Source organism: Scyliorhinus torazame, chromosome 11, assembly GCF_047496885.1.
Source record: "Scyliorhinus torazame isolate Kashiwa2021f chromosome 11, sScyTor2.1, whole genome shotgun sequence".
In the NCBI taxonomy this organism is placed as follows: domain Eukaryota; kingdom Metazoa; phylum Chordata; class Chondrichthyes; order Carcharhiniformes; family Scyliorhinidae; genus Scyliorhinus; species Scyliorhinus torazame.
In genome coordinates this window covers 155,278,902-155,304,979 of record NC_092717.1, presented here as the reverse complement: position 1 = coordinate 155,304,979, position 26,078 = coordinate 155,278,902, and the positions used below count along the sequence as shown (strand labels likewise).

General features: G+C 48.8%; 1 protein-coding gene across 1 annotated transcript in view; it reads right to left on the bottom strand.

Annotated features, from left to right (window-relative positions):
* emilin2a (elastin microfibril interfacer 2a) overlaps positions 1 to 26,078 on the bottom strand; it is a 198,708-nt gene that overhangs the window by 80,689 nt on the left and 91,941 nt on the right. Inside the window, exons 3-4 of the mRNA XM_072467903.1 lie at positions 18,270 to 18,436; positions 1,393 to 3,333 (exon numbers count right to left, since the gene is read on the bottom strand). Of these exons, the coding sequence (XP_072324004.1) occupies positions 1,393 to 3,333; positions 18,270 to 18,436 (2,108 nt within the window). The remainder of the gene's footprint in view (positions 1 to 1,392; positions 3,334 to 18,269; positions 18,437 to 26,078) is intronic.

Genomic DNA, 26,078 nt, shown 5'->3' with positions numbered 1-26,078 from the left:
GAACTTGCATCTTCTGGTCCTCCGTGGGTGCAGTCGTGGCTGTGCTGAGGTACCCGTTGAAGCACGCCAGCCAGTGTTTGAAGGTTGCCGCTGAGTTTGCCGCATGGGGGCTGAGTTGCAGACAGTCGGCTTGATTCGGAGCTCCATTCTTTAAAATCTACTCCAATAAATTGTGCGCGATCAATGACTCCAGAAGCGAGATTGGATGACAATTGAAGGCTTTATTGGACCAGATGTTTCCCCCAGCAGCACAGGTATAGAATGCAGCTGCTAGGGAGACACAGACTCTTATACGCTGCCTTACTGGGCGGAACCAGCAGGCAGGCTTCACCAATGATCTTCCTGTCTCAGGTACCTCCCACACCAATGATCTTACAGCCTCAACCGAGGTACCTTAATACCCCAAATACTGACTACCACATGGGGGTCAGTCAGAAATGCAACCTTAAAGACAGCAGACCATCTGAATCAGTCTTTGACAGTGGGAGGGAAAGAGTTAGGGTCATTTGTGAGGGAATTGAAATTGTAGCAGAGACTAAAATTGATGGCTTTGATCTTTTCAGTGGTTAGCTGGTGGAAGTTAAAAACTGGATGTCAGACAAGCAGTCTGTTGTGGTTGTTGGAAGCCAATCATCTTGCACCAAAATTTCCTCAGGACAGCGTCCTCTGGCCAAACATCTTTAGCTGCTTCAATAATAACCTTGCCTCAAGCACAAGATCAGAAGTAGGGATAGACAGACATTAAAACTCAATAGCCCCAATGTTAACTTTGGTGGCAACCAGACGTGCAGGAGATGAGGGTCTTAAACTTCCCTGCTATTGACAACAACACGTCCGGGCAATTATATCACCAGGGCCTCAGCTGAATCTGCCCTGTGATATTCCTGCCCAAAACCAGTGGTTTGGACATATTCCTGGAGGTTTCCTGACTTGATTTTTTGTTTTTTACTACTCTGCACAATCAAACAGCCTTTCATGCATCACCCAATATGAAGGCAAGTTAAGCCAAAGCCTCCGATCAGAAACATTGGCTTTGAATTTCCGCCCCCCACACCCGCAGCATGTGTTTTCCAGTCCAGTCGAGGTCTACGGTATTTTGCAAGGCTCGCCTGCCCTGCCGCAGGGGAACCCACCATGGGAGGTCGCCTTTGGCAGGACCGGAAGATCGCGCCAGCGGGAAGGGTCGGAAAATCCCACCCATTGACTTCCCTAGTCTTACTGCTGCCAGCTTTTCACTATTGGTCGATGGTTTGTTAACCAGCATTTTTGTTTTAAAACCAGGCTCTCTTAACTGACTTGACATTAACATTAGCGGCAGCTACCTGGTAGGAATGCGAAATTTTCTACGAAGTTAGTAAGAAATAAAACATAGTAAATGTCAATGAATCCTACCTGGAATAGGCTGAGGTGGAACTAAATCTTCTGTTCTGCTGATAATTTTAGGAACTTGGCTTGAACATCGGTGACCGACTCTTCTCAGCATAACCATTTCTTTGGAATGCGATTTCACAGTTCCATTTATCTGATGGACGCAGTTCCAAAGACTGCTGACATGTTTGTTCAGGCCGTCTTTAATTCTCTGCAGACTGCCTGAAATATTGTCCAGTTTACTGCAAACGTTCTCAATGTGGGCCACCCTCCTGTCAACTTGGGAGACTTCCCTCTGGATCCCCTGGGTGCTGTGTTTACACTTATTAATGTCTTTAGTAAACTGACTTGCTAACTGCTCCAATTGTTCCTTCATCTCAATCAGCTGACTGTTATTATTTTTCTGGAATTGGGATTCTAGGTTTGTGTCTGCTTCTTGGAGTTTGTAAATCTTATCCAGGAGTTCCAGCTGTTGCATTTTTAAAGCGGACTCAACTGATAAGAGGGTTTCAATATTCCTTCTCAGACCTTCCCACTGTGCTTGCACGGAGTGTCCAATATTGTTCATGGTGACTTTTAATGAGATGATTTCTCCTTGTATCATCTCTAAATCTTCATTTTCCTCCATCTTCCTGAGTCCTTCATGAACTGTAGCATTCAGAGAATTAAAGAAAACTAAGTTTTGTTCTGTTTTTAACAATAAACCCTTGTCGTCATTTTTGTAGGTTTCTAAATCCATTTTGATATGCTGAATCTCCTTTGTACCAGAAGCACAACCAGTCAGGCAAAGGTTTTCTAACTTCAGCAACCTGTTCTCAAAATGATCCATCCCATTATGGATTCGATCATTACTGGAATTCAGATCACTTTGTTGTAATGATTCCAGTTCACTGACTATTGCCCCAGTAGAAGTTCTGTTACTAATTTGTGTAAAATCATTGTCATGTTTATCTTCTAACAATTGTAGCTTCCTTTTTAGGAGTTGCTTGACACCATCAACCTCAGTTTCAATGAGTCCTCTGAGGCTATACTCAATATAAAAACAATGTTCTTCAGCATTTTCCTCTGTTACATTTATTCTGGATTCAATTTCTTCTAACCTCTCACTAAAATTATCTTCCAAGTTAAGGGTAGTGAAACGCTTCAGTTCATTATCTAATCTGGCATTCAATAGCCTGTTGGCATCGGCAATTCTGTAAACCCTTCGATCCATGTTGTGCAGTTGCTGTCTTAAAGTACCTATAGGGGCACAGCAGTTGAAACGGTCAGGTGATTCTTGTAGAAGATTTCTGAGGTCATTGATCTCCTCTTTCAGTTCAGCCTCTTTTTCATGAAGTAATTCTTCTACATGTTCATAGTGAGATTCATTTTGTTCACATTGTTCTTTGAGAGACATTAATTTATACTCACAAGAATTTTTCAGGTCCGCAAATTTCATGTCAATGCCGAACATTAACTCCTCTCTGAGGGTTTCAAATTTATTATCAATGTAAGACTGATACACGTCTCCATCGGAAAATGGAGAATAAGTAGAAACAGGTCCTTCAACTGCTTCCATTAGCTTCTTCAACTGCCCATTATGTCCAGTAACCATTCCATGCAGTTCGTCTAGCATATCACTCTTGGTCTTCAACGTGTCTTTAACTTCTGTGAGTTCAGACATCATTTCACCCATTCCCAATTGATACACTATGTCTCCATTCTCTCGGATGACTGGAACATGGGGTGTCTCAAAGCCTAGAGCACTGCCGGGCAGTCGAAGGTTTGTTAGTAATGTTGCAAACAGTTTGCTGGTATCTTCCTGGACACTGTGCCTCAGGTTGTCACCCATTCCTGTTACTGAGGCCTGCATTTTTTCCAGAACCTGGTTAAGGCGTTGTACCTCGTATTCCAACTGTTGAATTTTCTGTCCTTGGACATCAGTAGATGGTAGTTTTTGAACTTGGCTATCTGTAGATTTGGGTACTAATGAAAACATGCAATAGTTAATACTGCATCATTCACAGCAAATTTGTATTTTTATCTGCACAGTGAACATACATTGTCAAACAAGATGTGGAGATGCCGGCGTTGGACTGGGGTGAGCACAGTACGAAGTCTTACAACACCAGGTTAAAGTCCAACAGGTTTGTTTCGATGTCACTAGCTTTCGGAGCGCTGCTCCTTCCTCAGGTGAATGAAGAGGTCTGTTCCAGAAACACATATATAGACAAATTCAAAGATGCCAAACAATGCTAGGAATGCGAGCATTAGCAGGTGATTAAATCTTTACAGATCCAGAGATGGGGTAACCCCAGGTTAAAGAGGTGTGAATTGTCTCAAGCCAGGACAGTTGGTAGGATTTCGCAGGCCAGATGGTGGGGGATGAATGTAATGTGACATGAATCCCAGGTCCCGGTTGAGGCCGCACTCTGGATCCCCATCTCTGGATCTGTAAAGATTTAATCACCTGCTAATGCTCGCATTCCTAGCATTGTTTGGCATCTTTGAATTTGTCTATATATGTGTTTCTGGAACAGACCTCTTCATTCACCTGAGGAAGGAGCAGCGCTCCGAAAGCTAGTGACATCGAAACAAACCTGTTGGACTTTAACCTGGTGTTGTAAGACTTTGTACTATTGTCAAACAAAATAGCTGATTTTTAAATATCTAAAAATCAATCATGTATGTAACACAAAACCGAATAATATCATCTTGAGTCTACCGATAGAGGGTAATTGTTACAACGAGAACAGAGAACATGGGAAAAATTCAGCAGGTTTGCCAGCCTCTATCAGGAGAGAAATGCCTGGGGCAGCATGGTGGCACAGGGTTAACACTACTGTCTCACGGCACCGAGGTCCCAGGTTCGATCCTGGCTCTGGGTCACTGTCCGTGTGGAGTTTGCACAATTTCCCTGTGTCTGCGTGGGTTTCGCCCCCACAACCCAAAAGATGTGCAGGGTAGGTGGATTGGCCTCGCTAAATTGCCCCTTAATTGTAAAGAAAATGAACTCTGAATTATTATTTTTTTAATTTAAAAAAAGGAGAGAAATGCCTAGTTTCAAATTTATTATCAATGTAAGACTGATACAAGTCTCCAGTGGAAAATGAAGAAATATAAACAAGTCTTTGAACTGCTTCATTTATCTGCTCAGTTGTTGGCTGGGACCCTTTACTTCTATTTCTGTGGTGCTCCGATAGTCTTTCATGGTTATGCTCATTTATTGAGACATATTAACAAAAACAGATGTATTTTAATTATTTGATTACCTACAATTCCCATATGCCTTCCCTTGTTAATGTTCAGTTGGCTTCTGTTGTCCTTCTTTCAGCAACCTCTTTCAGCAATCAAGCCTTTGTTGGTCAATAGATATTGATATAAATTAAGGAATATTGTTAAGAATTAAATTCCAACTGAATTAGACTAATGTATGAAAAGATCCCTACAACTATGTGAAGTATGACATAGTTTCCCATCAGCCTCCTCAGTGGGAATCACACCCTGTTGCCATCACTACCCCCACCACAGGACTTAGTCCCAGATAGGAGAATTCCGCCCATAAAATTTTAGAATAATTCCAGAACATTCAACCCAACGTGTCAACACTGGCTCTTTGAGAGAACAACTCAATTAACCCCATTTTCCCTACTCCCACTCCTTTTCCCATAGCTCTACAATTATTACCTGTTCAGGGGCTTATCCATTTCCATTTTGACAGCTGATTATGTCTGCCTCCGCTATGGTTAATATATCCAGATCTTAGCTGCTTGCTGCATTAAAAACCTTTTCAACATTAATCCAGTTTGAGCTGGCTTTTCATGTCCCTCCATTTCACTGATCATTTGGATTGTGCAGAATATGTTAAAAGATTTATTAATATTAGTGGACTCTCTGGCTTTGTCCAGGGAAAGTTAGAGCTGTTGGATATGCTCTAGCATAGATTTTGGGATCTACAACGTCTGGAGCATCAGAATACCATCTCGTGTTCAAAGTGTGCAGCTGCAGTTGTGACTGGATAGCAGAACAATGATGTCCAAATAAGACAAGTGCCACATTTAACAGATTAGAACTAAAACTTTGTTTTTGTGCAGTGATTAGTGAAAATGTTATTTGTCTTTGTAACTTGCTATTTCTGTCTAGAGGTCCTATGCCACTCAATCACTAGCTATGCATTCATTAACCTAAGCAGGGTCAATGCAAGTCATTTTTGATAGGGTAATTGAGTATGCATTTAGCCTGTACATTTTCTGTACAGGACTGCACACTGTGGAACCTCACATATTCATTCATGATTAATGTGCCTCCGAGTATGACCTACTCATTTTGCAGTAGGCAAAACCTCTGAGACACTGGAGTAGGTCACTCAGGAAAGCGCACAGCAAAAAGATTATTTTAGACCATTTACCACAGTTATACACAAATAGTCTAAAATGTGTACCGGGCCATTATATCCATCTTCCAAGGTATCTTTTTTATCTAAATATTACCACCCTTTCAGCCATGGGTGCTGCATCCTGCTTCTAAACCACAACCATCACTGCTTCCCTGTAATACTTGGTAGATCCAAGGGAAATAATGCTCTACTCAAACAGCAACTCTGCATTACGTAATGTTTGTAATTTCAAGCAATTGCATATGCAGACTATGGTAAATAGCTGTTTTTGAAATTAAAGCATTACTCTTCTCTTTCTATTTGATGTGTGAAATTGGCTTGGATTTATCTCAAGAGATGCAATGTCTTCAAAGCAACTCTGAGAAGGGCGGGGCCTTGGCAGGCTGTGATTTGACACTTCCTTTTTAACCATGTGGGATTTTATTTAGTCCAGTGGTTCTCAAACTGGGGTCCGTGGATCTCTGGGACAGGTAAAGACTTTCCGGGAGTACGTGAAATAATGTAAACAGGACCCTTTGCTGTTGGTTGTCCTAGTTACAAATGATGCCGCAACAGCAGAAACTGGGCAGCGTTTAACAATATTCTCATGCAGATTGGGTGGCGGAAAGCAGTGGCGGGAAAACCTCCGAAATACAGCTGTGGAGTGAGTAAATGAGGAGTGGGGGGGCGGGGTTTAAATGTGAAACAGGGCCAGTGTTCCCAAAAGGAAGGAGCGGCCTATGGTCCTCGGGTATATGGCAATTTTTATTTTCAAAGAATTGATTTGGTGTAGACAAGAACGTCACAGGGAAGAAAATCAGTTAATGGGATGGAAATTTGGCTTGGTTGTGCCTGGGCTTTTCTGACCCTTTGGGTGTTTTTTGTATCCCACGCACAATTCTGGTGATCACCACACTAGACAGCATCTTGATAAAAGCCAAACAGCATGCATTAGTCCATTAACATATAGAAATAAGGGGCCTAACACCTACTTCTGCTTCCTCTTTGGGAGGAATCAGGATGGCGGGAGAGGGGGCTGGGGATCTTTTTTAAAATGTTTTTATTAAGGATTTTTTATATTATACGGAGCAAAGGTAGTCGTGAACGCACATCGAAAACAAAAATATATATGCATCAGTCATGTTTTGTTATTTACAATGGTTGCAGCTTTTTGGTTTTGTGTTCTCCAGTGGGTGCTTACTCCTAGCCGGGGATCCCAACCTTCCTCTTCCCCCTTTTCTTCCTGACCCCCCTCCCCTTCTAGTCGTCTGGCATGCCCTATTCCCTCTTCAGTTCTTGATGCACTATCAATTACGATGAGCCGAGAGTAGAAAGTAATCGAGGCTTTATTACAGAGATGTGTGGCCTCCTACAGCTACTGCCGAAATGGCTGCAGTTCGGAGAGCACACACATTTATACTCCGTCTACTGGGCGGAGAAAATACGTGTTGCGGTCGGTGGAGGGCAGGGGCCCTTTGAAGTCCACGCTGAGGCGTTCAAAGGGGCAGGAGGCCTTCATCCGGCGCGCACGGTCTGGCCGGTAGAAGTGCGGTTTACACTCTGTGCAGACCTGGCAGTCTCAGGTGACAGCCCTGACTTCCTTGATGGAGTAGGGCAGATTGCGGGCCTTAATGAAGTGATAAAAGCGGGTGACCCCTGGGTGACAGAGATCGTCGTGCAGGGTCCTGAGTCGGTCCACTTGTGCGCTGGCACATGTACCTCGGGACAGGGCATCGGGGGCACGTTGAGCTTACCGGGGCGATACAAAATCTCGTAATTAAAGGTGGAGAGCTCGATCCTCCACCGCAAGATCTTATCATTTTTGATCTTACCCTGCTGTGTGTTGTTAAACATGAAGACAACCGACCGTTGGTCTGTGAGGAGAGTAAATCTCCTGCCGGCTAGGTAATGCCTCCAGTGCCGCACAGCTTCAACGATAGTTTGGGCCTCCTTTTTGATGGAGGAGTGACGAATTTCAGAAGCATGGAGGGTGCGGGAAAAGAATGCCATGGGCCTGCCTGCCTGGTCAAGGGTGGCGGCCAGAGCGACGTCTGTTGCATCGCTTTCGGCTTGGAAGGAGCGTCTCGTCGACCACGTGCATCGCGGCCGTGGTGATGTCAGCCTTGATATGGTAGAAGGCCTGGTGAGCCTCGGCCGTCAGTGGGAAACCGGTGGATGGATGAGTTGGCGGGCCTTGTCCGCATAGTTAGGGACCCACTGGGCATAGTACGAAAAGAACCCCAGGCTTCGTTTGAGGGCCTTGGGGCAATGGGGAAGGGGCAGGGATCTACCCCCGTACCTGTAGTACAGGGGCCTCACCGTAATACCCTCGTAGGCAGTGCAGTATATACAATATACTACAACAGTGGTGATTACCACAATTCTTATATCTTTCTCCTGTTTGGTTAGCATGAAGCCGTGTATTTTGTTATTTGCTGAGCATGGTTGGGCTCCATGTTTCTTTGTTCCCCCCACCCCACTTTCATTTGCGTTCATTGTTGTGCCGTCGCTTTTAGCTCCCTCTGGCTTACTGGCTGTTGGCTGCAAACAGGTCTTGGAATATCTGAGTGAATGGCCCGGACGTTTTGTGGTAGCCTTCTTCCGTCCGCGGATGGCAAATTTAATTTTCTCCATCTGGAGAAATTCTGATCGGTCGGACAGTCAGTCTGCAGTTTTGGGTGGTGCTGCTGACCGCCAGCCGAGCAGGATTACCCTGCGGGTGATTAGGGAGGCAGAAGCAAGGGCATCCGCCCTCCTCCCCATGAGGCGATCTGGCTGTTCTGATACCCCGAAGATTGCCACTCTCGGGCATGGCTCCGCCCTCATACCCACCACCTTGGACATTCCTGTCCAGAACCCGACAAATCTGGGGCAAGACCAAAACATGTGGGTGAGATTGGCCGGGCCTCCTTGGCACTGTTCGCATTTGGCCTCCACCTCTGGAAAGAACCTGCTCATTCGGGTTCTGGTTAGGTGCGCTCTGTGTACCCCTTTCAGCTACATTAGGCTTAACCTTGCACAAGTGGAGGTGGAAATGACGCTGTGCAGTGTTTCGCTGCAGAGTCCCCACCCTATTTCGAACCCTAGGTCCTCCTCACATTTTTCCCTTGTCCGTCCAGGGGTGCGAGTACCCTTCCCAGCAGTCACCAATACAGGTCACCACAGTTCCCCCTCCCTAAGATGTCCTCGTCTAGTAGGCCCTCTAACATCAGTTATTGCAGTGATTGTGAGTACATCCTTGTTTCCCTACGTAAGAAGTTTTTGACCTGAGTGTATCTTAGCTCGTTTCCTCCTGTCAGCTGGAACTTCTCTGATAGTTCCTCTCGTGTTGTCAGTCTGTTATCTGTGTAGAATCCCCAACTGTCAGCGTCCCCCTGTCCTGTCTCCACCTTTTGAAGGTGGCGTCCATTGTAGCGGGCAGGAACCTGTGGTTATTGCAGATTACATAGATTACATAGAACATACAGTACAGAAGGAGGCCATTCGGCCCATCGAGTCTGCACCGACCCACATTAATCCCTCACTTCCACCTTATCCCCGCAACCCAATAACCCCTCCCAACCCTTATGGACACTACGGGTAATTTAGCATGGCCAATCCACCTAACCTGCACGTCTTTGGACTGTGGGAGGAAACCGGAGCACCCGGAGGAAACCCACGCGGACACGGGGAGAACGTGCAAACTCCGCACAGACAGTGACCCAGCAGGGAATCGAACCTGGGACCCTGGCGCTGTGAAGCCACAGTGCTAATCACTTGTGCTACCGTGCTGCCCTTCCCTTGATGGCAGCCTTAACAGACATTTTGGTTAATCCAAAGTGTTGTCGCAGTTGGTTCCACGACCGGAGTGTTGCTACCACCACTGGGCTCATAGAGCTTTTGTTCGATGGGGATGGGAACACAGCCATCGCCAGGGCCCGGAGGGAGGTCCCCATGCAGGAGCCCTCCTCCTTTCGCAGCCACTCGGCTTCTGGCTCTCTTTACCGTTTCCGAATGTGCTGCCCAGTGGTAATAATGCAGCTTTGGAAGTGCTAGTCGTCCCATGGCTCTCATTCTCTGCAGCACATTTTTGGAGATCCTAGCGTTCTCCCCCCCCCCCCCCCCCCCCCCCAATCCCAGACACACACACACACACAAACACCATGATCAGTTTTTCTCATGAGTTGAAGAAGGCCTTAGGGGTGTAGATCGGTGTGGATCTGGACAGGAAGACAAACCTGGGCAGTACATTCATCTTGATCGTCTGCACGCTCCCTGCCAGGGAAGGTAGGAGTGTGTTCCACCTCTGCAGGTCCTTTTTTATTTCCTCCACCAGATTGGTCCCTCCCCCTTGCGGATTCACTGGGAAGATCTCACTTTTGCCCAGATTGAGTTTGTAACCAGAGAAGGCTCCAAACTCTTTCAAGAGCAGCATGTTTCCTTCCATGCTGCTTTGTGGATCCGAGATGTAGAGGAGCAGGTCATCCGCGTAGAGCGAGACTCTGTGCTCTCTGTCTCCTTTCCAGATCCTCTTCCAATTCTTTGCCACCTTGTACAGGAGTTTCACCAAGACAGTGAACCCTGTTCCAAGCCAGAACCGCTCCAGTACCTCTATGAGGTACTTCCATTCGACTCTGTCGAAGGCCTTTTCTGCATCCAGGGAGACAATGACCTCCGGTGTTCTCTCCCTGGATGGGTCATGATCACAGTCAGCAGGGGCCTGATGTTTGATAAAAGCAAATTACTGCAGATGCTGGAATCTGAAACCAAAAAGAAAATGCTGGAAAATCTCAGCAGGTCTGGCAGCATCTGTCGGGAGAGAAAAGAGCTAACATTTTGAATCCAGGTGACCCTTTGTCAAAGCTTTGGACTCGAAAGGTTAGCTCTTTTCTCTCCCTACAGATGCTGCCAGACCTGCTGAGATTTTCCAGCATTTTCTCTTTGGCTTGATGCTCGCAGTCTACCCTTGACAAAGCCTGTCTGGTTTTCTGCTACCCCCTCTGGTATGCAGTCTTCCAGTCTCCTGGCTAGGATCTTGGCCAGTATCTTTGCATCCACATTTTGCAGCGAAATGGGTCTGTAGGAGACACATTCTGTTAGGTCTTTGTCTTTCTTGGATATCAGCGAGATTGAGGCTTGTGCTAGGTAGGCAGCAGGGTGCCCCTCGCCAGAAGTCTGTGAACGTCTCCCGTAGGTGCAGCACCAGTGCCATCGCAAATTGTTTGTATAAGTTCGTCGGGAATCTGTCCGGTCCCGGCCCCTTCCCCGCCTGCATGGGGTTAATACTCTCCATGACTTCTCCAACATCTAATGGTGCTTCCACCTCCCGTCTTCTATCTTCCCGAACAACTGGCATGTCCAGTCCATCAAGGAACTGTTTCATCCCAAAATCCCCTGCTTGGGGCTCGGAAGTGTACACTCCCCAGTAGAAGGTCTTGAATACTTTGTTGACCTTTTCCAGCCCTGCTACTAGTTTGCCTCTGCTGTCTCTAATCTGTCCTCTTTCCCTTGTGGCTGCCTGCTTTCTCAGGCGTTGAGACAGCAGACGGCTGGCTTTGTCTCCGTGTTCGTACAGGGTCCCCCGTTCCTGGCACAGTTGGTGTACTGCCTTCCTCGTGGTGAACAGGTCAAAGTCTATTTGTGGCTGTTCCTTCTCCGCCACGAGCTCTGCGATTGGGTCTTCGGCGTACTGCCAGTCCACTTCCTGTAAGAAGTCGACTAGCTGTTGGCTTACCACCCTCTCTTCCCTATCTCTGCGTGCCTTGCAGGCAATGATTTCACCCCTGATCTCATCCTTCAGCATTTCCCAGATTGTGGAGGGTGAGACCTCCCCAATCTGGTTATTAGTAATATACTCGTCTATGTCCTGGTGATATTTTCTCGCAGAAATCGTTATCGGCCAAGAGGGTCCAACCCCCATGATGGGTGTTGTCGATGGCTCATCTCCAACCTCACATCCATGTAGTACGGAGCGTGGTTGGAGATTACAATCGTGGAATATTCCGCTCTACTAGCCCTGGAAGCACCGATTTCTCCATTACAAAGAAGTTGATCCGTGTACATACATTGTGTAACTGGAAGAAGGAGAACTCCTTATCCCCTGGGTGGGTGAACCGCCATAGGTCCACTGCCCCCCATCTGCTCCATGGATAAGCCATGTTCTTTCACCATGTTGGAGGTCTTCCCTGATTTGGGGTTCGACCTGTCTTCCGTGGGTCCTGTACACAGTTAAAGTCTCTCTCCACCCCCCCCACCCCCCCCCCCCCACCCCCCCCCATGATAACCTCATTTGACAACGACAGGGATTTCTGCCATGGTCTTCTTTGTAAATTCCGTGTCGTCCCAGTTGGGAGCGTACACGTTGACCAGGACACCGTTGACCATGACGTACCATCCCCCTGGGTCCATAACCGTCCTCGTCACAGTAAACATTGTCCTCTTATTTAACAGTATGGCGACCTGACCCTCGTCCCGTGGCAGGAATGGTAGGTCTGCCCCACCCAGCCCTTCCTTAACCGCAGTCGGTCCTTCTCCCTCAGATGTGTCTCTTGGAGGAAGACCAAACCGGCTTTCACACTTTTCAGGTTGGCGAAGGCTATGGATCTTTTTACTGGGCTGTTAAGTCCCCGGACGTTCCAGGTGACTATCCTGATGGGGGGGGGGGAAGTTTGTCGCCCCACTCCTGCGGGATCAACCATACTTACCTGGGGGCCACTAAGATGGCCGTGGTCACCGTTCTCACCTTAAGGCCGGGCCCTTACGCTCTGGGGTTTCTCTTTGTCTGGGGGCCACCCAACATGGCCGGCAGCTGTATGTATGCCATGTGGGTGAGCCCCTGCACTCCGAGGTTTCCTTTTGTTTAGAAACCCTCCAAAGTGGTTGCTTGCGGTGCCTTTGTGTTCCAAGTTGCCACGTGTGGCCTGTTGTAGCCAGTCTAATGCCCATACCGTCTATGTTCCCCCATGGTACTTTCTCCACCCACCTCCCCATCCTCCCCCTCCCCTGGAGGTGTCCTTCCACCCCATATTCCCTTCCCTCTGTTTATTCCCCTAGTCGTCTCCCTGTTGCATACCCTCCCCTTTGCCAAGCACTCTCTCCCTTGCCTGAGATGCACCACGGCCCCTCTTTCCCTTATGCTTCCTGGTGCCAGCTTCCCTGGTAGTGTGGTGGTCCCCTCCCATGGTGGTTATGTATCCACCTGTCGTCCGCTACCTGTTCTCCCTACCTGCCATTTTCCTCACCCTTTCCTACGCTCTGCTGCCCTCGCTCTTACCTTCCTCTGTTGCACCGCCCGTCCGTGAAGAAGTGCTCCCTGCCCTGGAATGTGACCCAGAGTTTGGCCGGGTACAGCACCCAAATTGAATGCCGTTCTTGTGCAGGACTGCTTTCGCCCTGTTGAACTCTGCCCGAATCTTGGCCAGGTCAACCCCAATGTGTTGGTCGATCCTGATCCGATGACCCGTCCAGTTACAGTTTATTGTTTACCTTGCCCAGCACAGGATTCTTTCCTGATTTTGATACTGGTGCATTTTGTAGCAGTGATTAGAATGTTGCTTCACAGCATCAGGGTCCTGGGTTCAATTCCTGGCTTGGGTCACTGTCTGTGTGGAGTCTACACGTTCTCCCCGTGTCTGCGTGCGTTTCCTCCGGGTGCTCCGGTTTCCTGGCACAAGTCCCGAAAGACGTGCTTGTTAGGCGAATTGGACATTGTGAATTCTCCCTCTGTGCACCCGAACAGGCGCCGAAATGTGGCATCTAGGGGATTTTCACAGTAACTTCATTGAAGTGTTAATGTAAACCTACTTGTGACAATAATAAATATTATTATTTTTATTATTTTAGCGATAATCGCCCTTGGTTGTTCTCCAGCTTGGGGTTTGGATGAAGCAACCGGCGGGCTCTATCTATTTCTGGTGGGTTGGGGAAGCTGTCCCTTCCCACCTGATTGCCCAGCATTTGGGCCACATAGTCTGTGGGGTTCCTGCCTTCGATCCCCTCAGACAGGCCTACAATCCGTAGCTTTTGGTGCCTCGACTGGTTTTCCTGATCCTCAATCTTTCTTCTCAGACCCCCCTGCATCACAACAAACCTTGATATTTCCTTTTCCAGGGCGGAGATCCAGGGGGCGATTATCCGAGCCCCGCCCGCGCGGGGCCGGAGAATCGGTGTAACCGCGCCACGATGCCGAGGTGCGGAGAATCGGCGCCATTTGCGCCGGCGCGGCGCCGGCCACGGGCCGCTGGAAGCCGATTATCCGGACCGGATGGGCCGAGCGGCAGCGCTGATACGACAGAGTCCCACCGGCGCCATTCACCCCTGGTCGCTGCCGGCGTGAACTCTGCGCAAACGGTCAGGGGGCGGCCTGTGGGGGTGGGAGGGGGGCTCCTTCACCGGTGGGGGGGGGCCTCCGATGGGGACTGGCCCACGATCGGGGCCCACCGATCGGTGGGCCAGCCTCTCCCCCCGGGCCTACCTTTTGGCGCGGACGGCCCCTGAACACCGACGCCATGTTGAGTCGGGGCCGGCGCGCTAAAGAAGTCCCCCGCACATGCGCAGGTTGGCGCAGCCCAACTGCGCATGTGCAGGTTGGCGCGGCGCTCATTTGGCACCGCAAAAGGAGGCTGGAGCGGCGTAAACCGCTCCAGCGCCGTGCTAGCCCCCTGTGGGGGCCAGAATCGGTCATACCCGGGCCCGGTTCGCACCGTCGTGAAACGCGACGGCGTTCACGACGGCGCGAACACTTGGGCCTCATATTGGAGAATCGCCCCCCCCAATTGCTCCGGTCTATTGAGGCCTTTTCTAGCTCCTTTATGGTGCTTTCTTGGGCTTCCAATCGCCTCTCTGCCTTGTCCAGGGCCACCTGCATGGTCGCCAGAGCTTCCGCGACTGCCAGCCTGGCTGCAGCCTGAATATTGGTCTTTTTCTCCTTCCTCTGTTCTCTAAGGTGTTTGGGAGAAACATCCTCCAACCACCCCCTGTTGAGGGGGGCTCCTTGTGTCGTGGGGCGGTCCTTCTTGCTATGACGAGGCCCATTTTGCCTCATGCGTTTGCCGACTCAGCCATTTGTTTCACCAGTCTTTCTTCCACTTCTTGTTTCTACACGGCCTCTGGAGTGGCTGTTGTTTGGCATCTCCTTTCACGTTGATGTTGGTTGAGGTGCAAAGATACATTTTTTCCAAGAGCCTATTTTCGGTTCGTAGGAGGAGAGCCACCAGACTACTCACCATATCCCGGACACCAGAGGAGGCTGAGGATCTTGATGGAGAGGGCCAAGCAGAGGGAGCACCTGATGGAAGTGGGGGAGACCTTGGGAAGTGCAGTATCCCGACAGATGGGCGACCACCAGGTTAATTAGCGAATAACAGTTTATTAAAGTAACAATTACATACAGAGAGTGAGGTGAAAGGCTATCATGTTCCAAGACTCCAAACTGACTTGGAAAACCGTGCTCCACCCACTGGGTTCACACAATGTGGTCCCATTGGCCCATCGGGTCACGTGACATTCCACGAATTGCCACCTTAAAGGGGCCACGCTAGCACATCCCTCCCCCCCGATTACATTCTTCAATTATCAAAGGAACTATTTACGAAAATAGACAAGTGTCTCTCCAGTCACTTATAAGGTAAATCAATCAGGGACTGCTTAATCCTTTAAGAGCGACACAATTCACTAACGGGTGCTATAGCAGTAGAGGTAACTTCGGTTTGAACCTCAATGGGTTGACTTTCGATTTGCGAAGCTGCATCCATGAAGACAGTTTTCTCAGTTCCCCCTGGATCATTACTGGGTTCATCCTGGGCTAGCTTGCTGCGGCATCACCTTCATTTGTAACTTTATCATCGACAAGCCATTACGGGCCAGGTTGTCCCAATGATTTGGCATGCAGTTCTCTCCTCCTCAGATGGCTCGGGTGTTTTCTTATAACCTTCTCCCCTGAACATCCACCTCATGCAATACTGGACCTGTTTTTTCCATGACCGTTCAGGGGGTCCAATTTGTCCAGCACCAAAATTCTTTACATATACCAAATCGTCCACCTCAAAGATCTGTCCTCATTCTTTGGATCATGGTGATCTTTCTGACCATCCTCTTTAGCCTCCACCCTCCCAGCCAAATTCGGAAATACGGCCGGGATTCTCCCTTCCCACGCTGGCGGGAAAACCGGAGCCAATGACTCCGGCGTCATCGGGCCCCCAAGGTGAGGAATTCCCACCTGTCTCGGGGGCTAGGTGGATGGCGGAGGGGTTGGCGCCGCTCCCGCCAGCGCCGAAGGGATGGCGCAAGTTCGCGCATGCGCAGAACGACCATCGAGATCTCGCGCATGCGCGGAACTGCCAGCGTGATTCCGCGCATGCGCAGACCAGCCAGCGTATTTTGGCGCATGCATGGTGGGTTCTCTTTTCCGCGCCGGCCATGGTGGAGCCCTACAGAGGCAGGCGCGGAGGAAGAAGTGCCCCCACGGAACAGGCCCGCATGCAGATCGGTGGGCCCTGATCGCGGGCCAGGCCACCGTGGGGGCCCCCCGTGGGTCGGATCCCCAGGCACCCCCCCCACCCCCCACCCGACTTACCTGCCAGGTCCCGCCATGTGAGACCATACTGGCCAAAAATGGATGGCCGCTTGGCCCATCGGGGCCCGGAGAATCGCCTGGGGGGCTGCTGCCAACGGCCCCCGACCCGCGTGGCGGGAATCCCGCCCCCGCCCGAAAAATTGGCGCCGTAGAATACGGCAGCTAGCGTCGGGGCGGCAGGATTTGCGCCAGCCCCCCCGGGGATTCTCCGAACCAGCGGGGGGGTCGGAGAATCCTGTCTATAAGATCCAATTGCGTTCTAATGCGTCTGTCCATTAGTAACTCGGCTGGTATAACTCTTGCGATGACATTGACATGAGGTGTAGTCCGATAGGTGAGGAGGAGCCAATCCTCATTGCAGAGGGGATGATGACTGTTTCTTCATGACAGCTTTGAATGTTTGGACGGCTCTCTCTGCCAGTCTATTTGAAGCATGGTGGGGGGGGGGGATAGGGAGCCTTTCGAATATGTTGAATGCCGTTAAAATGTTGGAACTCTTCACGAATAAAAATAGACCCATTATCTGAGAACAGAATCTCGGACAACCTGTGGGTGGCGAATGTCTGTCGCAATTTCACTACCTTTGCTGACGGGGTCGTGAACTTCATTTTGTGTGTGTACAACCATTTGGAGTGAGCACCTATGATGAGCAAGAATATGGAGCCCATAAATGGGCCCGCAAAATCAATATGTAGTCGCACCCAAGGACGACCTGGCCACTCCCATGGGCCACAGATGGCAAGTTCTACTGCATTTGACATTGGTCACATTGTTTGACCAGATTCTCTATGTCAATATCCACCCGGGCCACCGCATGCTAGCATTTTCATCTTTGTCATCCCAGGATGGGGACAGTGTAGCTCCTGCAATAATCGCTTCCTAGCGGGAGTGGGAACGACCACCCTTGCTCCCCATAACAATCCATTGGGCGGAATTCTCCGATCCAGCAGCTAAGTGCCGGCGCCAACGGAGAATCCGCGGGTGGTTAACGACAGGAAAATCGGTGCAAACCCCTCACCGATTCCGGTACCGGTGAGGGGTTAGCACCGGCGCTGCGTGAACCACCCGTGGATCGCGCAGAAAACGGCCGGAGCATCGCCGGGTCCCAGGCCGAGCATGCGCATTGCTGACGGCCTGTACCTGTCGCACCAAAAAGCATGGCGCTGGCTGTGCTGAAACCCTGACCGCCCACCCGACCCCACAGCCCACCTCATGGCCACCCCCACCAGTCCCCCCAGCCCTTCCAAAAGCCCCCAGCCAGCGGCACAGATCCCGGTCGAGTGTGCGGTGCTGGACACCGCCCGCAGCCGGCATGCTGGGTTCCGACCGCTGAGACCACACGTGGCCTGGTCCATCGGGAACTTGGCCCATCAGGGTCGGAGCATCGCGGGTGGGCCAGCCGATGACGTGCAAACGGCCTTGCGACTGCGCGCGGCCCAATGACGGCAGTTTGCAGGGGGCGGAGCATCGCAAACTGGCGTCAAACCGGCGCCTGCCCCGGATTCGGCGTCAGAGTCCATTTTCCGCCCGATCACCTATCCCAATTTCGGCATCAGGCTTATGGAGAATCCCGCCCGTTGTCTTTACTATTTAACTCATTTTTTCTTATCTGAAAGGGTCGCAACTGCTCAGTCCTGATATCATAATGAAGGACCATATTCTTGGCTCGAGATAATATGAGTCTTTTTGGGTCCAAGTCTTGACTTGTTGCATTGACACTGGCAGTGTATCTAGAAAGTGGAAAGGAAGAATGATTGCCTTTGGTACTTGAGGAGGCGGTACGCAGTATGGTAGGAGAAGACGGCTAAAAGCGTTTGTGTTTGAAATGTGGGTGCATGGCCTATTTTGAAATGTGTCGGCCGCTAACAATAAAGCCCAGTGTTGAACCCTTGCTGAAGCTATGGGGGGAATGGTCTCACCCTCCCTAATTAACCCCAGCATAATCGTATATAGTAATACTCTAAAGTAAGAATCAGGCACAAATCATAATCTTACCAAGATTCCTTTGTCCAGAAGCAGGAGATGACATTGGAAAGTTCGCAGTCTGTCCTGATCGGCCATTCTTGCAATCTTCACCCTTAAATCCAGGGCAACACCTCCACTCTAACTGAGTCACCACCTTATATGCAACTTTATACGTCGGCCGAAAATGTGTGCGATATCTACTTGGAAAAATGAATAAAGAAAATAGTTCATGAAACAGAAGTGCAGAAATGAAATGAAAATTGCTTATTGTGCAGAGTCTTAAAAATCCTCCTTAGTTCCCCTTTATATTAATCTGTTTGTGTGAGAAAGCAGAACATTTTCAGGCTTTTCTTCAGAATTGGAGGATCTCATTCCTCATAATATTTTAATGTGTCTCCTTCCCATAGCTCTAAATGTTTCCATTGCATTATTCAAAAGTGGCCTAACCAAATGCAGTTTACAAACATAGCATAATTTCCTTCCCATAAATGTAATGGCTTGTATAAAATCCAGAATATATTTGCCTTTGTTGCTGTCATTCCTATCTTTAATGTATCAGCAACCTTAGCACACTTTGTCCCTTCATTCTGTGATGAATCTTACAGTTTAGAGTACGGCCTGGAGTTTACAACTATTATAATGGCAAAATTGTCAGTGTTCCCTATCATTACTTCTCTGAAACTAATAACTTCTGGGGCCAATACATACACAGTAAACTGTGGAAATCCAGACGTTTCTGTCAGTAATTCTATGTTTCCTCACAGGGTACGCTGTTGCATTCTCTGCAGACTGCAATCAATGAGAAATCCCAAACTGATAAGGACCTCCACTCAATTAGAGTGGAGGTGTTGCCCTGGATTTAAGGGTGAAGATTGCAAGAATGGCCGATTAGTCTGGCTGCAAAAACCCTTGAAGAGGTTACATCTTGGTAACTGATGTGCAGGTGTCGTTTTTCACGACCTACTAAGTTCATAATGACTTTTGAACAACCTCTCAGGCTCTTGGAAAAATGTTTAAATATTTTTTGGAGTGTTAAATTTGTGCATCATGATAAAAAAAACATTTTTAAATAATAATGTTTTACGGTTGTTTGATATTTCAGTTTCTACTTTCATCCTATGTGTATGTCCCAATTTGTATTTCACTCTTGTGTAAAATGATATTAAAAAGGGACGGATAATTGGTGTTTTTAGCTCCCTGGTTTGCTGTCTGTGAGAATTCCTCAATGTTACTTGGCTGCTTACCCTGGCTAATATCATCACTGTTGCTGGATTCCTGGAGATCTCCTTGGCCTGGTGCGTTGATTAAAATTAACATTAGGAAAGGTGAAATCATTAGATTGTTGCGGGCAGCTTTCTTTGAGGTCACTAATAAGTGCTGCACTTTGTGATTGACTGCAAAATTCAGGCATTATCTTTTTGTTGCTCTTTATCCAAAACTGTACGACCACGCATTTCTATGTATTAAACTGTATCTGCCACCTGTACGCCCATTCAACTAACACCTATATATATGCTCCTGCATTCTTGCTCACAATTCACTATACCTCCAATCAGCAAACTTTAGTAGCATCATTGTTTCCATGCCCCAATCATCAACACAATTGGAAAACAAAAATGAATCCAATTAAATATTATCTATGCCTAAAAATTAATCACTTTCCATTCGGTCGCATTACCGGAAATGCATGGGTTAGATTTAACATAAAGTAAGAATTTATTTCATTGATAAACATAATCTAATTCATCCCCAAACATATTTTCTGTATTTGTTTTATTTTACTGCCATGTATTTTATACAGGTATACACACAAAATTGTATGATTTATTTTGTTTACTTATTCACTGATCACAATCTACACAGGGTTAAAAAAAACAGAGTGGGATTTTCCGCTCCCCGCGGCATGTTTTGTGGTGGTCTAGGCAGCCTCCCATTCGGCGATGGTGTGATTTTCTGGTCTCGCCAGGCTTTCCCGTTGTTCGCACCCTCCTCCGCGCCACAAAACACGCTACGGGGGGGTCACCGTCGGCGGGAAAATCCTGCTGCCGGGAAAATCCTGCCCAGAGTTTAACTTGCGATCTGCAACCAAACATACATTGCTGGCTTATTTACATTTCTGAGAGTTTCCCCAAGTTCCAAAGACCCATAGAAGAATAGGAATTCTGGGGCTATACAGCAATCAAGGTGATTACTGAGTAACCATTAAAAAATAGAAGAGGCACGAATCAGACTGTAGCCTGCTCAAAATGTTCCCTTGATTATTTTTGAAGCACTTTCCATACACTGAATGCTTAGGCATATTTGTTTGATTGTCTATCTGCTGCAATACCGTTCCTCAAAAGACGTTGGAAGCAGAGGGCACAATTTCATGAAAACATTTCCAAGTGTGATTGTTGGTGCCTTAGATGGTGTTTCTCGACAGCCGTGTTTGCAGGATCGTGGCTGGTATTTAACAACTAAAAATGAGCACCCACGAGCTTCTTGCCATTAATGGCTGTCTTGCCATTACTGGCTGTCTCGCCATCTGATTCGCCAGGCACGCTACTCAGCGCTAACAAGTGGGAGCTGCTTTTAAACGCTCCTTCACCACTCACTCTCAATCAACTCATAAGAATGGCAGCGTGCAGACCTACTCCTCACTTTGGGGATGCCGACCTGGCCAGGCTTCTCGACGCCATTGATGAGAAACGGGACATCTTGTTCCCACGAGGGGGTCAGAAGCCAGGCAGCAGGGTTACCAATAGCACCTGGGAGGTAGTGACAGAGGCTGTCAGTGCGGCCAGCATGACCAGGAGGACTGCCATACAATGTCGGAAGAAGATTAATGACCTCCACCAAGCTGCAAAAGTAAGTTACCACCTCACACCCTGTTAGGAGCGGTCCCTGGAAATCGAAGGGCTGTCCGAGGAGAGGGCAGTCGCCAACAGCAAGGTTGCTTGTGCTGCAGAGGTGAGGATCCACTGCCCCTTCACCCAGATAACCTGTCTCAAGTGAGTTGCTCATGTCAGACAAAATGATCCTTCCTTCTCACTGGCCACATGTCTATTGTCTCGCAGGATATCCATCTGATGGGGCCAGGCCATCGGAGTTGTTCCCCCATCGCCACCCAAGAGACCACCTTGGAGGAGAGCTCCAAGGAGTCCACCATTGAGGTGTCACAGCTGTCACCCCTACCTTGTACCAGCGCAGAGACACTTACCCTCAATAGTTGACATTAGTGGACAGGTATCTGGGGCACAATCTGGTGACCACCACACAGTTGCTGATGCACATCAGGTGGAGGCAAGAACATCCAAGGGAGACAGCAATCGGATGTCTACTGGATCCCAGGCCTCAGTTGAGTCTGAGTCAGATGCCGGGTTTCTGGACTAGGTTCTCCCAGAGCTGATGCAAATGATAGGAGACGGCGTAAGATTCAGGAGGGGATGTCAGCGATATTCCAGTGAGTGCATAGCTGATTGGAGGAGTCTCAAAGGCTATGGGTATAGGAGATGGTGCCAACAATGCGTGGCATTAAAGGAAAACACTGCAAAGGTGACGACCATATTGGAAAACCTGATGCACGGCGTCCGCATCTTGAGTGGTGGTGCCCAAGGCATGTCTCAGTCTGTGTCGATCATGGCTGAGGGCCTCAACATCATGTCCCAGTCAATGAGGGACATATCCCAAATGCAGGTGGACATTACCGCCGCACTGCAGAGCATGACCCAGTCACTGAGGACCATCGCTGAGGGCGTCAACACCATAGTGCAGACAATGGGGTGACACCAGGACTGGCTAAAGCTGATGACTCAGAGGCCTCACATCCGCTGTCCCTCCATTCCATGGAGATACCCAGGACTCTATGGGCACTGTCAGGGAGGAGCAAGCAAAGGAGGCCAACCCGGGGGCCTGCCAAAGAGATGATGGCAATCTCCAGTTCTTCCGAATTCTTCCGCTCCTATCACTGACGCATCTCAAGGACAGTGGGCAGAACAGGGCGGCATCGCTATGTCAGTGACACTAGTAAGCTGGCCTGGGCCTCCGTCTCCAGGCCCTCCAGAAGGCGGCCGCCAAGGGCATCAAAGATAACAGGGTTCAGAAAGCAGCAGGCTGCCTCCATTTCCAATGTGCATCCTGAGGACACACCTAGACATAGCAGTACACCACGTAGGATCAAAAAGAGAGAGGATCACTAATTGTGCACTGGGAACGGAGGGCGGGGGAAGTTGTGCGAGGATCAGTGAATGTGGAGAAGGAGGGAAATGTGGGGAAGGAGGGGATATGGCATAAAAAGTGATTGATGGGAAGGAGGGATTGGGGTGAGGGATTGGGTGGGATGGAGGGGACTGCAGGGATGGGAGGATTTGGAGAAGGGGAGGATTTGGGGAAGGAGGGAATTGCGGGGGATGGAGGGATTGGGGGGAAGAGTAATTGGGGGGTTTGGGTGGGAGGGAGGGGAAGGGGAGATTGGGGGAAAGGAGTGATGGATGGTACTGATGGACAAAGCTACCCCCTGTGAAGTGAGGATGAGGGCCTCCCTGGTCCTCCAGGCACGCCTTTGATTTCCCTTTCATTGCTGTTGCCGGTCCTCCATCCTCCGGTTCCTCCTGCCGATCCGCTCTGGGCTTATCCTCCATTACATCCTAGTCTGCCTCCTCCTCCTCAGATGAGGCTGCATGTCCCTCCTCCTCCAGCATGTCACCTCACTGCTATGCCATGTTGTGGAGGGCACAGCAGACCACCACTAAGTGGGAGACCCTCTGAGGGCTGTGCTGTACTGCACCAACAGAACGGTCCAAGCATCGTATATTGAGCAGTCCGATGCACTGCTCAATGGGAGCATTGGTGGCAGCATGGACCTCGCTATATCGGGATTCCGACCTGGGTCTCTGGCCTCCACACTGGCTTCATCAGCCAGAACTTCAATGGGTGCCCCTTATCCCCCAAGGGCCATGATCCTCGGGTGGTCCTCGAAGGCGACAAGGGTTTCCAAGCATCCCAGGATACAGCTGTCATACTTGCTCCCTGGAAAACGTGCACACATGTGCATGATCCAGAGGTGGTGGCCGCATAGAAATTGAACATTCAAAGGGTGGAACTCCTACCTGTTAATGAAGGTCAACCCCTGATGCCCCGGTATGTGCAAGGCGACATGTGTGCCATCAATTAGCCCTGGACCTGGAGCATCCCAGCGATGGCAGAGAATCCTGAAGCCGAGGCATCTTGGTTGTCCTGGCCCAGCACAAAGTTGATGAAATCTGATGTCCGGGAGTACAGAACATCCGTTACCTCACGGATGCACTTGTGGGCTGTAGCTTGGGAAATGCCGCACAAGTCCCTGTTCGAGCCCTGGAATGAACCGTTGCATAGATGTTCAGGGCTGCAGTGATCTTCACGGCCACCGGAAGCGGGGATCCTCCTCCTCCACGGGTGACAAGTCCACGGCACAGATGCTGCACTGTCTCTTTGTTGCGATGCTGGCTCCTGCGGAAAATGATGTCCATCATCTCCTCGAAAGATCAACGATGCCTGTACACCTTGGATGATAGCTGGCATCCCCCTCTGGTTTCTTCCTTGGATTGATGGGTGACCGGGTCTTCAGGGGGTACTACCCCTCCCCCCCTGCACATGGGATGCCGCCTCTAGACTGCGTCAATGCTGCTTCTGTCTTCTGCAGCATCTGCCTTCCTCGGCTGCCACCTGTACTGCGAGCACAGCCTCTGTGGGACCAACAACACCAGCCATATTGGTATTTTAAAATAAATTTAGAGTACCCAATTAATTCTTTTCCAATTAAGGCCCAATTTAGCGAGGCCAATTCACCTAACCTGCACATCTTTAGGTTGTGGGGGTGAAACCCACGCAAACACGGGGAGAATGTGCAAACTCCACACGGGTAGTGACCCAGAGCCATGATCGAACCTGGGACCTCGGCTCCATGAGTCAGTAATGCTAACCACATTTTTGGCTGCTGCCTCGATGGTGTTGACGCTTCTAGATTTCAAGACAACTGTTCAGGCTTCAAAGTTTGATTAAAATGCGATGCAATAATCATTGTCTGAGACATAGCGCATGTACCCATGAGAAGCCACTTTAGAACTGTGAAATGCTCTCACAGCCAACAAGGCCAATTAGCAATAGCCTTCAGTTGTAAAGCTAAAGGCTGCTCACAGCCAAAGGGAGTTAAAGTGATCGTCAGCATATAACCACGAACAGGGTTCTGTCCTGAAGTGTTTCGTAGGACAGACAGAGAGGCAGCAGCTGTAGTTGCCCCTGTTATGGGTGTCCATAATATGTAAAGTTGGCTTGAAGGCCTCACTGAAGGAAAGCCCCTCACCACATGCCCCTGGCCCAGGGGTGACTTCCCAACTGGAACGCTTCCGCCCCCCCCCTCCACCACCAAGATGAAGCCTCCTGAGGGGTCCCCCAGCGATTGTAGGCAATAGTGCCCTTGAGCTGCATCCCGGAAAATGGAAATGGCTTCTCATATCCTCAGTTCCCCTCAGCAGCCATTGCGTCAACTTCACATTTTTAAAAAGGAGTACTAAATGACGTTTGCGAGATTTCTCGCTGGGGAGCCGGTTGACTTCAATCTCACTAATGAGATGGAAATGAATACAAATTAGGGTTAATGATATGCTCGCCATATTTGGGCGTGATTGTAACTCGCATCAGGAATGGGCCAGTTAAATAGCAAACTGATTCTCAATTTTAGCCTTTCCTGCTATTTAACCGGCATGCCCCGATTCATGCTGGGCACAATGCGGTGGTTAAATCATGCCTAGAGTGTTTGAATATATTTAAGGCAGAGGTAGGCAGATTCTTGATAAACAAGGAGGTGAAAGGTTATCGGGGCAGGCAGGAACATGGAGTTGAGGTCATAATCAGCCATGATCTTATTGAATGGTTTGAGGAGGTTTGAGGAGCCGAGTGGCCGATGTATGTTCGCTTGTACTGCTCAGGACACACAAGGTACAGTCTGAAACAAAATAATGCTCTGATGCAAGTCATTTAATGTGAGCAAATTGAATCACTGTTAGTCTGTACAGATATAATGTGGAAGGCTTATTCTTCCTGTGAATGCAATGTAAGTTCCTTACAGCTTTGAGAATGCCTAATCTCACTGATCTAAGCGTTTAATGCCTACAGTCGCAAGGCTCTGAAACACTACAGCAGCCAAATCTATTTAATGAATGGAGTTTTTTAAAGGAGAACTGCTAACTTACCTTTCAGCATTCGAGTGGTTAACCATACCTAATCTGCAAGTATTTATATATCATTCCTTAATTATTTCCCTTTAGCTGATGCTTCTTGTAATTAGCTGAAGGGTATGGGGCCACAGAAAGATTAAAAGGTATTTCACTTTGTACCAATTCCTTCAGCTGCTCAATCCAACTAACTTCTTATCTGTTTTAATTACAGGGTTGAACCACAGAAACGCTCTGGAGAATTTGAAAGGATTTCCCTCGGAGAGACTCTCTATCTGATCAAAGCTATTTCATTCGGTGGGAAAGTTTATCTCAACACAGGCCTGAAACCTTTGCATCCAAGAGCAGGAGGGGATTATTTTAAAGCGACATTTCTCTATTTTGGAGAGGGTGTATTATTATCATCCTTCAGTTTCTACTTTTTTCATATTTCATTACGTGTGAAATGTTTCAATTATTCATATTCACACTCCTCTCATGTCACATCCCTCTAGACGAGCAGGAAATGAAAGATGTGACAGATTACTCATCGTCACCCTGGGAAAGGGGTCAAGATGCAGGTGGGCAGAAACATGCAGCCGTTGTCAGCTCATCCTGTTCACGATTTACATAGAGGCCCAACTAAGGTAACACATTGTATATTTTTGTT